The sequence below is a fragment of the Mytilus galloprovincialis genome, chromosome 9, assembly GCF_965363235.1.
Source record: "Mytilus galloprovincialis chromosome 9, xbMytGall1.hap1.1, whole genome shotgun sequence".
Lineage (NCBI taxonomy): Eukaryota > Metazoa > Mollusca > Bivalvia > Mytilida > Mytilidae > Mytilus > Mytilus galloprovincialis.
The window spans coordinates 33964196-33978216 of record NC_134846.1 but is presented as its reverse complement, the minus strand read 5'-3'; the positions used below and the strand labels follow the sequence as shown (position 1 = coordinate 33978216).

Genomic DNA, 14021 nt, shown 5'->3' with positions numbered 1-14021 from the left:
TAACATTTAGTTTTTTTTTTTCAGTTTCAACTTAAAGCTACACCATTTACTCTATATTAAAGCCAGATAAAACATTCATTTTGTAAACAATTTTATCATTTTTTAAACCAAAATATATTTCTGCAAATCTCAAAGCAATTTCCATATTAAAGCCAGTGGTGGATTCAAATATTTTAAAGATAGATGGAATTTTCAATTAATAGGATTTTTTTTTTTGTTATTACAAAATTATAGAAATAATATTAAAAAGTGCAAATAGGTGGTGGATCCAGAGGAGTGGGAGGGGTTTCTAGGGGTGAACCCCCCTATTTTTGAATGATCAATGCATTTTAAATGGGAAATATGGTTGAAAATCCCCACCCCCTTTATCCTGGGTTGGGATCCCCTTCTGAAAATGGCTGGATCCGCCCCTGCAAACATACAGTATAAAATTCTCTTCAGAATCACTTCATGTATAGATATGATGTTCAACAAGCAACCTGACTTGGTACAGAACCAGATAATTGAGTTCAATATTTCATATTAGCATATATGCAAATTTATGTGCAAATACAGAAACACACACACACTTACACCACATGAATGTAATTATATTAAGATTCAACATCTGCGTTAAATAGAAAGCTTGGACCAAATTATAAAAAAAAAATGACCTTTGTCCTATACTGTTCAAGTTTTAGCTAATTTATAAGTAATGTTAATCTTCAGATGTTCTGTTTTGAAAACGTTAACAGATGTTGAGTTTCTATACCCCCAAAAAATATGAAATAAAATCTACCTTGAAAAAAACCCTGTAAAAATCCAATTAGGCATTGTAAATTTATACTTGTATTAAAAAAATGTAATATTACTTTGGCATAACAAAATATCTGGTTTTTAATTCTTTGGGGAAATAATTGTAATTCAGAACCATTAATTATTCATTAAATTAAACAAAAAGAATGCATGATTGAAAATATGTCTGATATACTGCTAGAATAAAAGGGTAATAATTTTATATATCATTAACCAGATGTTTTGTTCATAGACATATGATTTGCCTAAAATCTAATCATGAGTCTCAAAATTGCTGTTTTTGCAAAACATAAATTTGGATAGATAAATAAGAAAATTATGAAAAGATTATTGTTGAGTTGGTTTTTTTTCAAATTTTGGTAGATCACGATTTTCTAAGATACTAAAATGTGGTAAAAACAGCAGTTTTATTTGTCAAAGTGTTTTATGTATTATTTTTTTTTTTATTCTTTGAATGTGAACTGAATCTTGTGCCTTTTATAGTAATTATGAATTTCATGTAACATTTTGTGCCTTGCCACCCACATATATTTTACGCTTGAGGTAGACAATTTTAAGCCTCTAAATCACCAATATAAGGAAAGTGTTATGAAGTTAAGGACACGTTTTGTTTACTTAATACTTATCAAAACAATCAAGTTTTGTCAATGTTTCATCAAAATTGTTCATCCCATGTAATAGGTCTTAGATTGTATTTCTGAAAGCTAAATGAGCTATTGTTTGTCTTAAGATAGACTATTTCTATTTTTATTGATCGATTGATAACACATAAAGACTTTAAAAGTCTGTTTTAAAGGGATTACTTGGATAAATAGAATTTGATTTAGAATTACAAAAAGGCCAAGATAATCTTCCAAATTGACATATTGAGTGAAGAATTTAAAAGGAAAGATATTCAAATTGACTTTTTCATCTATCAAAGTGGATTCTATTCAATAGCTGTTTAATATATATTGTAAAATTTTATCGAAATTTGATTAAAAACATTATTTGTTGATTTTTATTCAATTTGGAAGATGTTCACATATTGTATGAAAATGTTTATGCTTGTCAATATAATCCAACCTGCTTTCTAAAGTGTTGCCATTTTATAAATTAGGTTAACAATGCCACTGCCCGAGTCTTGACCAAAAAATCAGTTGCTGCACCCACTATCCCAAATGGTAAGATACCCTATTACAGTATGTTATACTATGGGCCTTGACTTCAAAAATATACATCTATTTGAGTTTCAAAGAAAAAATTGTTTTTTAGACCTATTAAAGAATGGGTAAAATTATTGGAAATGTTAAAAATGATTTCAAAACAAATGTACAGTCGTCAAGGCCCAAAGGTTTAAATCCTCAAGCAGTATGCAGTTCAGCAAATGGTTTATTTTATTAAAATTTCAGGCAGTTACAGATATTACAAAAATTGGGACATTTTTTTCATGAAAATATAATGTGTATGAATGTTGGGCAGTATTATTTTATTTCTTTTATTTATTATCTTGTAAAGTGTTGCTGTAATTGCATGCTGCATTATGAGAGTAATTTTAGCTTGGAATTTATAATGCTGGTACATTGTGTTAAGTCGAGGAGGCCGGCATGGGATGGGTATGTTCATATTAATGTGGGTACGATTATGTATGGAAACCAATAACAAGGCATGTCTGGAATAAGAAGGGTATCAACAATTTCTAAAAACTGCATCCACAAATAATTTGTGAAATTTTGCATTTTATACCCCCAGTCTGCATCGTGCAGAAATACACTAACGTTTAAAACAATGCATCGAGAATGACCCCTTTAAGTTCAAACTTTGTTTTTGGCAGAGACGAACTTCCAGTATGTTTCTTGTAGTCTTTGTGCACTGATATAGGCGACTTTTTGAACTTATCCCATATGTGCCTCATTTTCTTACAAATAAAATATCCCTGTAGATCTTGCTACCATTTCCATTTAACTACGTGTTTTGATGTCTGTAGTATATAAACTATTTTAATTTTATCAACTTTTGATTGTTGCATCGGTATGTTTCAACATGTTGCAAATTGCAGCATTGTGATTGATAATGTGTAATGCCTGAATCTAAATAGAGAGTTTCTTGCATAGATGTCATCAAGACTGCATATTGTATTTCTTTTACACATGAAATGCACATACCAATACTAGCATGCTCTTTATTTTGTTTCTCCATCACACTGTTTTATGTGCATTAACAATATTTCAGCTGCTGCACTCCGAGGAGTAGCATTAACGAGAGGGAGGGCTGCAGCAGCAGCAATAGCCAATCGAGGGGTTTATAGTGCTGCGGCACTAGCTGCTGCTGCTGCCGTGCGGCCACAACAGTTAGCACAAGCTGCCACAGCATTACCTTTTCCTGGGTAAGTATTACATCTAACTTGGCACCAAACACTCATTACGTTTTGTAAAAATATGAAAAATTGTTGCACTTCTTATCTCATAAGTTCTGGAAAAGATTTACCGTTTCTTCTTTTAGATAAATTCTTTAAATTCTGCATCTGTGAAATTTTAGTCTTGAATTTTAGAATTGCTTTGTAATCACAGTATCTTAAATATATTCTTTGTTAGAAAAAACTATCTTTTCTGCAAAATTTATTACTCACACTGTAAATTCAGAATATTGTACGATTTTTCAGTTGTTACAAAAAATATGATGATGAGTATGGCATTTTTAAGAACTGACATTTTACATAAGGATTGCATTACTTGAATGCAGAATTTTCTGAAATCAGAATTACTACAAAATCTCACATTTTTGTCTATTTAACAGAAATTTCAATAATAGATGCATGAGTCAATAACTTAATTTACAGTTAATTATTTTGAAATGAGACAATCATGTATTTAAAATTGGTATAAGCCTTTTTCAAATCTAATAATCAGTATATTTGTCTTAAATTCCAGTGGACTGATTCAAGATCCATATTTGGCAGCCACATATGCACAAGCAGCTGAACGAGGGTACCAGGTGAGTCCACTCATACATCATGGAGCTATCTCTTCTTTGTCCATAATTACCAAATTTCCAAATCTTATCAATTTTGACAGATGTTTATAATCTTTCTGATTCAGTTTGGTTTCTCTGCCAAAATTTCCAGTGCTTATCTCCTCTCTATCTTCCTAGACTTTAACAACCATATAAATATTTAGTGAGAAAAATAATTTAAGTCTTGTTGTCATAATGGATATGAATAAATATTTATTTAGAAAAATGTTAACAAATATATACAATTAGTCACACAAAGTCCAAAAACTGAAAGATTTCAAATGTCTTACTGGCATTACAGACAAATATTTATTATTACACACTTGATTAGAAATATTTAAAGAACATTGATTTGATATTAGTAAAATGTAATATATATTTTGAATTGTTCTAATAACTTTTGAATTAAATCTAACAGCAAATTCTTAAACAAAAAATAACCTATAACAACAAATTCTAAAACAGTATGTTATTGCATTTCAGATAATCTCTACACAGCCCTACCCAATGGGAGCAAGAATAGCTATCCCACAAATGGCAACAGCTCAAATGTTAGGAGGAAACACATATACTGCAGCCTCAATACCTGGGTAATTTATTTAGTCATACAAATCTTACATTTATAGAGAATAGTTACTGTGTTCAAAGTGAATCACTGACTATTGTATATTAACTACATACATAAAAAAAAACTGTGCTGACTAAAAGACTTCAGAAGTATGTCAAAATAACTTTAATTGCACAAAGAGATATTATGCAGAATTTTGTGGATATCTTGTAAGCAAAAATACAGTTAGTAACTTAAAAAATAGTTAATTGTATACTTTCAGTCATACATTAATTCACTTATAATGAAAAATTACATTTTGGTACAGAATTTACTGCCTACTAGTATAAAAATAAGGAATAGTGGTGTGATTGCCAATGAGAGGTATCCATCAAAGTTTAAATCAGACCTTTTACGAACCATAACAAAGTTGGTTAGTTATTCATATGAACATGTCAGACTGACAATTTCAAATAGGGAAACAATACAAAAGGATAAAAATATCTTTATATTTGTAAAAAAAAATGTATTGATTGATAGATGGATGACACCTTAGAACAAGCTGGTTACCCTTTTCTTTCAAAATAAATATGTTTGACAAGAAAGTTTCTAGTAGTAGATACACGTTTATATGCTATGTGAATATCAAATGTTTGCCTTTTTAGATTGACAGGCAGAGAATATGCAGATCCATATTTGGGACACAGTATTGGACCAGTGGCAGGTTATGGGGTAAGCACAAAATAACAAAAGATCGTAGTTTTGAAGTTACGAATTAAAAAAATGATATGGAGTCATTTTAGAATTACTTACAGATCAAGACAAATATCATGGTGAAAATCTTGAATAGTGGAAGGGAAGTAAATCTAGAGAAAAAAAATATATGGAAACATTTTAGAGTTGTACAGATCAAGGCAAATAATTTTAATAGTGAACGTTTTCACTGGTGGAAGGGAAGTAATTCCAGAGAAAAACAACATACCCAAAAAATTGAAAAAAATATTTGTTTCTTCTATAAACTAGAAAAATAATACATGTTATATATTTTTCTTTCATTAGGCAACAGTGTACCGAGGAGCATACCAGCGATTTGCTCCTTACTGACAAGGCTCGTCATATGAAGAGGATATTCTGTGGTGATTTTTACAGTATTGTTAATGGACAGCCATTATACAGAGAAGTGCAATGCTAATATTTCAGTGCTGAATTGGTGCTTTCTGCAATTGTTTAACTTATTTATTGAAGAAACTTAAAGCACTGTTGAGATTCTCATATGCTGCCAATGTTATATTTCACCTTCCATTTTGTATTTGTGATTCTGTGTAGATTTCGTGAAATGTAGATAAAATAAGAGCCACATCTACATTCAAGTAAGATCTGATAAATTGATAAGGATGTGCAAAATGGAGACACTACGCAATTTGATGTTTCACTAAAAGTACGCAGCTTTTGAACTGTTTGTTTTTTAAAAGCAGAAATTTATACCTGTTATGTTTTGTACCTTATAGGTTAAAGTTTCAAATTCAAAATTTGCCTCCAAACCGGAAGTTGTGGATTTATAAATTATTTTCCCGATATTTACATAGAATCACAAAATATACCCATGCCACAGAATTAATATTTGAGTCATAATGACACTGTATAAAAATACTCATGTGGTGAGCTTTATTTTGATCAAATGTCTAGTCAATTGTCACACTTGTTACCTCATCCATGAATTATTTTGATGTGTTTCAATTCTCAGTAACTTCACTAAAACTGCCTGTATCCTTTGATTCTAGTCTACACCCATTGATAAAACATTAAGGGCAGTGATGATTCATAAAGTCACAAGTTTTATCACTATTGACACATTTGGACATTATCCATATTGTTAGAACACATTTTTCTCCATTTTGAATTGCTTACTTTTCATTTTTATTATTAATTGATTAAATCAATTAAGTGTACAGCATATTGCATAGCTTTGCTGTCATATCCTTACGCTTAACGAATTTACTGAGAATTGAAATGATTGGCAGCTGACGGAAGAGCTAGCCATATTTTAAGACTTTTGTCACAAGGTTATCAAATGAAAAAGATGTCTTCCATCATGGTGTTGTTCAGGTCGAATGATGGTTACAATAATACATTGATAATTAGTCACCTAGTCTTTGTCAGCATACTGTGAAATATGTGATGCATCTTATATTTGATTTACAAGCTAGATTTTTTTTTAACCCAAAAAATCAATTTGAAATTTTTGATACAGAAATAATTTGATATGGAATTAATTAAATTTAAACAATGGAACATTTAGAAATGATGTAATTTGTGTTAATTTTCAAGTGAATATAGTGAAACTTGTTAAAATGTTTCATCATAATTTAAAAAAAAAAAGAAATAAGATATTTTTGAAAATGAAATGCTTTTATTTGGTTAACTAGAACATCACATTTCTCACTTTGTTGACTGTTTGTTTTCAAAAGTCACTGGTAGAGTTGATCTGATCTAGGTCATATAGGTGCTTTATTTTACCATATTTATTGTGCAATTTATTTTTTTATGTTGTTCTATTTTTCATTATAACTTTTGTTTGTTTAAATATACTGTACCTTTATGAAAAGGTATGTTATAGTGATTGAAATGTGGGTTTGGAAGAATTCACAAAATACTTAGGAGGTAGTTAGGAGTCATACTTCATTTTGTTAAAATTAAATTCATTAATTCTTCCAATGCGAGAATGAGATTTTTTCTTTGTGAGACGGTATGATGTATGAATGTTCTGAGATGTATAATGTATAAATGGTTTGTTTAATCTGTGATGTCTGAGTATTATAAAGTGAAAGCTAGTCTCTTTATTGTTCAAGTGATGAAAATCATAATTTAAAAATTGTTCACTTTAAAGTTAATATTTAACATGTTAATGAACTTGCCAAAATGCTCTTGCCCTTATATTATTGGTTATTGAATTTTTTTGTGTCATAGTTCATGAATCTCCCCAGGGTTCAGGAAGTGCTACTAAGGGTCCAGACAGACAGACAACTACAATATTCTTACTATACAGTTTTGCATAAGTTTAAACAGCATTTAAGAGTTTTACCACATTTGTGGATTATTTGGTATGTTATAAATATATGGAGAACATGTGGTAACTTAATATGAAATTCATAAAAATGTTACACCGAAACAACTAAAATGAGGCATTTTTTAAAAATTTCAATTTATACACAGTCAGTTTAAAGTTGAAAAAATTAGTTGCTCAGACTTCAGTTAAAAATCTAAAACTTTTTTTATAGGGAAAAATATGACTCAGGGATGATGGACTCTTTATTTAAAGAAAAGCATTGCATTGTCATAAAATGATATTTAGCAATTTTTTTGTTTTTTTTTTTGGCATAATACAAAAGAAATGTGCAATACAGTTTAAATACGCAATTATCTTATTACCAGATCCTTATTTATTTTATCCTCTTTTCAAATATCCCAATTATTTAGTAGCATTCAAGAATTTACAGAATAGAAAACAGATTTTGTTTTAAAACGAAAGCAATTGTAGGTACTTCCTTTAAAAGCATTTCTTGTCTTTTTACAGCCTTCCCTCGATCTGATATTATTTGTTTTTAAATGCAATCTCTTGTTTTTTGGGATGATTTATGTTTTACTTGTATGTACTTCCAGTTTCATAATGTTGTTGGATTTATTTTTACATATGTTGTTTATAGAGCTACACTTAACAAGGTCAATTGACTCTTGGAAGTATTGTTCAAATTTTTATTGATAATCAAAATATTATCTGCAAATGTCAAAATACAGCAAAATTTTTAACATAATTAAAACTGTTTTTGAGTTGTTCATTTCCCTTCCCTTACACGCAATTTATCCCAAAGACGCAAAAAAATATGTAAATAAACAAACACATATGTAGCCACCTCGCAAACAGATAAGTGCTAGTTAGCAAGCCCCCCAATTCATTAACTCCACTTTATATATATATATACTTTGTGTGAATATATGTTGCTTTTTTTCCTAATTTTTGTCATGTCCTTTCATAATAGTCTAATATCCGTTTTGTCTCTTTATATTAACTTTATTGATGTCTTGTTGTGTCAGCAGCAGATAACTGATGCTGCTGCCCCCTGTTGTACTTACAGGCATGTCCAGGGGCATGATGGGAATTGAGCATGAATAAAGGAATGATTTCAGTGAGATTTAATAAGCATGTTATTATGAATGTATGATTGTGCTTCTATCCCTATACCTGAGAACTGATCTTTCTCTGGCATGAAATCTTTTAACTTAACCTTCGCATATTTAGACGTGAGATAGTTATTCTCTGTAGCTATGAAATAACCAGAATTTAGATGTAACATTCCAACACTTTTTTTCCATTGTATGTTTACTTCTTTATATTACTTTCTTTATAGGACATGTGTTTTTTCTCTCTTGTATTTGAAATTCATTTTGTGTTTTTTTTTTTGTGTAAATTTATCAGTTTATTGTTTAGTTTATATATGTAGTATTTATTGATGATTGATGTTTATGTATTATAAGAAATTGACTAACTTTTTACACTGTGTTTAAAAATGCCATTGAAAGTTCAAATCTTATTTAGTGTTTCAACAGTATGATTGTACACATTTTCCCTTTAAAGGGTCGGGTTTTCTGCTTGTACTCTGGCTTCCTCCACAATATATGATATAGCCAAGGGTATTGAAAGTAGAAAGTGGCATTAAAGACCAACAATGGCCCATCTATAATTGGTTTCATCAGTTCTTTCGAGATTGATAAAACTCTAGCACATCTGCCAATGAATTGTGATCAATAGAAATTTATAGGCTGAAGGGGAGATAACTAGTAAAAATACAACTACGCATGAAGAACTGGGATTAAATATTTGAACTATCAATAGTATTTTTATACACAGTGTAACTTATATCAAGAGTGTTAAATTCTTTTTATCAAGAAATGGAAGTCACAACCAAGTCAGCATTATCTTTATAGTTGATAAATTTCCAGGTGATTTTGAAATTTAAAAAAACACTCTTTAAAGTTTCTAAATGCAATAAGTTATAGCTTTTAGTTTACATGTATATGATATTTAATGTATTAGTTAATTAGTTAGTTTTCAAAAAAAAAAAAAATTAAATGGCTGAAGGAATTTAAAGAAAATGACAATAAATTTGCTTGAAGTGAAAATAGGATTTGGGTTTTTCATGCATTTTACCAATTAGTTGAATTTTGTAGAAAAAATAATTTTCTGAACTTTTTTTTTTTTCAAAATTTTTACTGTTAGCGTTTCTTGATGAAATATATTGACAAATCTTGATATAATGAGAGGAGTTGCCTCAGAGCCCTGCATGAATGGAATACATACAGGAATAATATTGAGGGCATTTTTTCTTGCATTTTGTTAATATTGATATTATAGTTCACACAAGCTTCAAGTTAATTGATCCACACACTTATATATTGTAATACAGATATGATTTAGAGCTTCTTTCATGCACTATGGATATTCTGTATATGTATATACATATATATTTAACCTCTTTGCCACCTTTTGAACAGTTTTTGTGTCTAACAACATTGTGTGTGACCTTGATTTTTTTCCAGATGCAAATAAACTGTCATTATGTGTATTTATCTCACTGCATTCTCATTGCTAAAGCATGGACTTACGGTCATTATAGAGTTATGGTTCTTTAGACAAAATCTGTATTTATGCGTTTCAAATCTGTCCTGAAATATAAACATTTTGGAATTTGTGACAAATACAGATGTAAATTAAAGTTTCTGTCATTATGTGCTGAAAGTTAAGCAGTCATTTCATTGTCTAGACTTCTAACCTTTTGTCTTTTCAAATTTAGACCTGGTTTTATTTGAAAGATAAAAAAGCCCCTTAATATTTAGAAAAAATTATCATCGTTTCAAATTCTAATTACAATTAACAAAATAAGCTTGATAAGACATTAAAGTCAAAGAACCATAAAATAGTAGACCAATCTTGCATTTTATCTTTATTGTAGTAACTGACAAGAGAAATCTGTATATATCAGATTGAATTAATGATGCATGCATTTAATAACTCCCCTTGCAGTATTCCCATTTATAATCTGCTATAACGAACAATGCTGTTCTAGATAAAGTAACTCTGCTTATATTGGAATTCTTTCTTTTTGCTGTTGCATGTGTGTTTATGTATATATTAGTACCTCTTAGTGTCAGTGTTGTAGGATTGAATAGAGAAAATAACAAAACAATTAAAACAAAAAGATAAATAATGTATTGATAACCTTTAGAAAGGGGTACAATACACTCAAATTTAATATTACAAATCTCCAACAAAATTGAAAATTAATATAAATATATCAGATTATGAAAGTCCTTTTGAACTGTAGTTAAAAGTTAAAACAGATTATTAAGTCATGATTTAGGAATTTAGCAAAATTAAAGTGAAACAGGGTTTCATTTCACATAGAGAAATAATCAATATTGCAATATTTCTGGACAATTCTCATTTTATAGGAAAGAACCTACCTTCGCACTTTTATAAACTTATTAAAAAAAAAGCGGTTAATTTTAAACAAAGTTTTTCTTGTAGTTATATAACATTTTAAGTGATTGGTACAAGAATAAAACAAAGCAACTTGACTTAGATAAATTTTATATGTAGTCTTAAAAGATCTACAAGATTAAATGATCTTGATTAAAATGTACTTAAATTTCAGGGGAAGTCCTGTTCTAAAATAATAAAATAAACAATCTTAAGTCCTGTGTAATTGATAAAATTAAACAATCTCATGATTGTAAGATATTTTATGTTATTTTTATTCTTTAAGACTTAAATGAATGGAAGTTTTATTTAAAATTTTATTTAGAAGTTATCTATAAATACTACAGGATACTTTTAAGTTGGCTTTTTGTGGAAAAAAAACCCAAAAATGATACTGTGTAAAGTTGAAGGAAAACGTGCTATTTGAATTTGGAAAATAATTCTTATCTTCCCTTGCTTAGAATTTCTTTTTAGTTGTGATATTTTCATCAAGTAGTAAAGACAAATTTTCATATAAATTCAAAAGATTTAAAGTTACTGATTAAAAGTTCAAATATTTAAGCATGAATGATTAAAAAATAGTAGTTTGTTTCATGGGAAGTTTTGACATGGTCAAAGCACGTCTTCTCAAATTAATTATTTAAAATTCACACTTAAAACATGTTCCAGAAGGAATAAAAATTCTCCTCTTATATTTCGCTGACCTACTATTATAAATAAACTAATTATTAGACATAAAGAGGTACAGTAATATATAAATGCACTTTTCAGCATAAGTTTGTGGAGCTTTATCTAGAATGGCATGTTCCATAGCAGTGTGAGCATGGTCTGTTTGCATGGTTTCATGCTCCAGTGGTGATGGCTTTTTTAACTGCATCATGTTGTCAATATTCTTTGGCGGCCTCTAAAAATTCCACAGACTAAAAAAACAAACAAAATATACATCTAGAATCGAAAAACATAAAGCATTGAGAAGACAGGCATTTACAATTTTAAACACTAAAATGAAAGGAGATGCATTCTTAGCAACATTTAAAAACAATCTATACCCCAAACAAGACAAACAAACAACCTAGATATTTAGTCATAAAAAAAGAACCACAGATACTGCTGTTATTGTTTCAGAAAGCAAGAAAATGGTAAATGTTGTTCTTTAACAGCAAAGATACCATGAACAATCACATATACTAGTCATGTTCTAGTGGTCAGATTACGGTAAGTCAGAAATTTTCGTGATAGGTTTGTTTTGTGATGTAGATGAAATCACCAAAAATAATTCTACTATAGTACATGTGATCTCTAATGGAACTTTGTCAACAGATTCCCACCTTGTGATTGCAATGTGCCTATAACCTTTATTTTGACTTCATTGGTAAATTTTTGAAGCAGCATCAACAATTTGTTAAGTTTATGTGATTGGTTCCATGGATATTATTTGGCCCTATCCCATCAGTCATGCTCTGTCGTTTGAAACTTTTGCTTAGTTTAAATGTTAAATGTGATTAAGTCGAGTTAAGATGAACCATTAATGGTAAGTCGATGATATTTGGTATGCAAATGTATGAGAATTTGTACATAGACTTGTCCTTGCCCCATAGTATTAGTCTGGTGACTCATTGTTTTTGTCAAGCCTGCGACATTTGTCATAACATAGGGATAGTGATCCGGCTGGCCACAGCTAAGTTCTTAAAAGCTTTATAATTTAGAAGGTGGATGCCTGGATGCTTCATACTTCATATATGCCTTATGTTACAAGGATTCCGTCTGTCATATGTCTATTGTCCTTGACCTCATTTTCATGGTTCAGTCTACTACTTTAAACAAAAGTTTTATTTTTATGCCCCCACCGTAGTGGAGGGACATTAAGTTTTACCTTTGTGCCTCTGTAGGTCACGAAGTTGTTTTCCGTTCTCTTACTTTAGTTTGCCTCATGAAACCGCACAACGCTTATTACCACTATACACATATCAAGTTTGCATTTTGGTGGCATCGTTTTTGACGATTTGAGTTGTGCCCCTTTTCAAATTGATAAATTGCTGGATTTTTTCGTTTCCATTCTCTTTACTTTAGTTTGCCTTTATCTATTGTGATGAAATTTATGCACTGCTAATTACCACAAAATACAAATCGAAGTTCGAATTTTGGTGGTGTCGCCTTTACATCTATTTAAGAGTTATTCCCCTTTACAAATGGAAAAGTTGCTGATTTTTTTGTTTCAGTTCTTTAACTGTTGTTTGTCTTGACCGAATTTATGAAACTTATACGCAATGGCTATTGCCACACAACACATGTTAAGTCCAAATTGATGGTGTCACTTTATTCGTTCTAGAGTTATCCCCCCTTTCAAATGGAAAAATTGCTGAATTTTTCGATTCTGATTTCTAACTTAAGTTTGTCTTTACCAAATTTTATGAATTTTTTACACAATGCTTATTACTACAAAACTCAGATCAAGTAAAAATTTGGATAGTGTCACTTATACCGTTCTTCAGTTATGCCTGTTCATAACTTTATATGATATGCCAGCGTCATCTGTGTCCCATGGACACATTCCCCATTTATTTATAATTGTCTTGCCTTGACAGAGTCGAAAAGAGAGACATAAGAAAGCTGTTTCTGCGGTGTTGGCTTTGTCAACAATGTATAAGTCTGTGATTAGGTCTAGTTTATGGTGAACAAGTGGTAGGTTATGATATTTTGTATGCAGTTGTATAAGCATTGACACATCTCTTTCCATAGAGATTATTTGGCCCTGCCCCCTAAGTCATGGTATATTGACTTTGAAAATTTTGCTTAGTTTACATGATGTACATATTCAGATTAGGTCATTTTATGGGGAACAACTAGTGGAAGGTCGATGATGATTGGTATTGTATAAGCATTGGCACATCTCATTTCCATGGAGATTATTTGGCTCTGCCTCCTAATTCATGGTCTATTGACTTTATAATTTTGCTTAGTTTACATGTATTAGTTTGTGATTAGGTCAGTTTATGGGGAACCACTAGTGGTAGGTCAATGATACTTGTTTTGCAGATGTTTAGCATTAGGAAATTTTATTTTTATGTAGAATATTTGGCCCCACCCCTCAAGTCATGGTCTAAACTTTTGCTTAGTTTACACCGCCACATTATTTATGTACTGTTGATTCAT

General features: G+C 30.1%; 1 protein-coding gene across 18 annotated transcripts in view; it reads left to right on the top strand.

Moving 5' to 3' along the window:
- LOC143044864 (RNA binding protein fox-1 homolog 1-like) overlaps positions 1-9954 on the top strand; it is a 46651-nt gene extending 36697 nt beyond the window's left edge. For all 18 annotated transcript variants that reach the window (XM_076217072.1, XM_076217071.1, XM_076217067.1 and 15 more), the window contains 6 exons: positions 1895-1958; positions 3007-3160; positions 3705-3768; positions 4270-4376; positions 4999-5065; positions 5393-9954. In XM_076217072.1, coding sequence (XP_076073187.1) covers positions 1895-1958; positions 3007-3160; positions 3705-3768; positions 4270-4376; positions 4999-5065; positions 5393-5437 — 501 coding nt within the window. In that variant the 3' untranslated portion in view covers positions 5438-9954. The remainder of the gene's footprint in view (positions 1-1894; positions 1959-3006; positions 3161-3704; positions 3769-4269; positions 4377-4998; positions 5066-5392) is intronic.
- The last annotated feature ends 4067 nt before the right edge of the window (positions 9955-14021 follow it).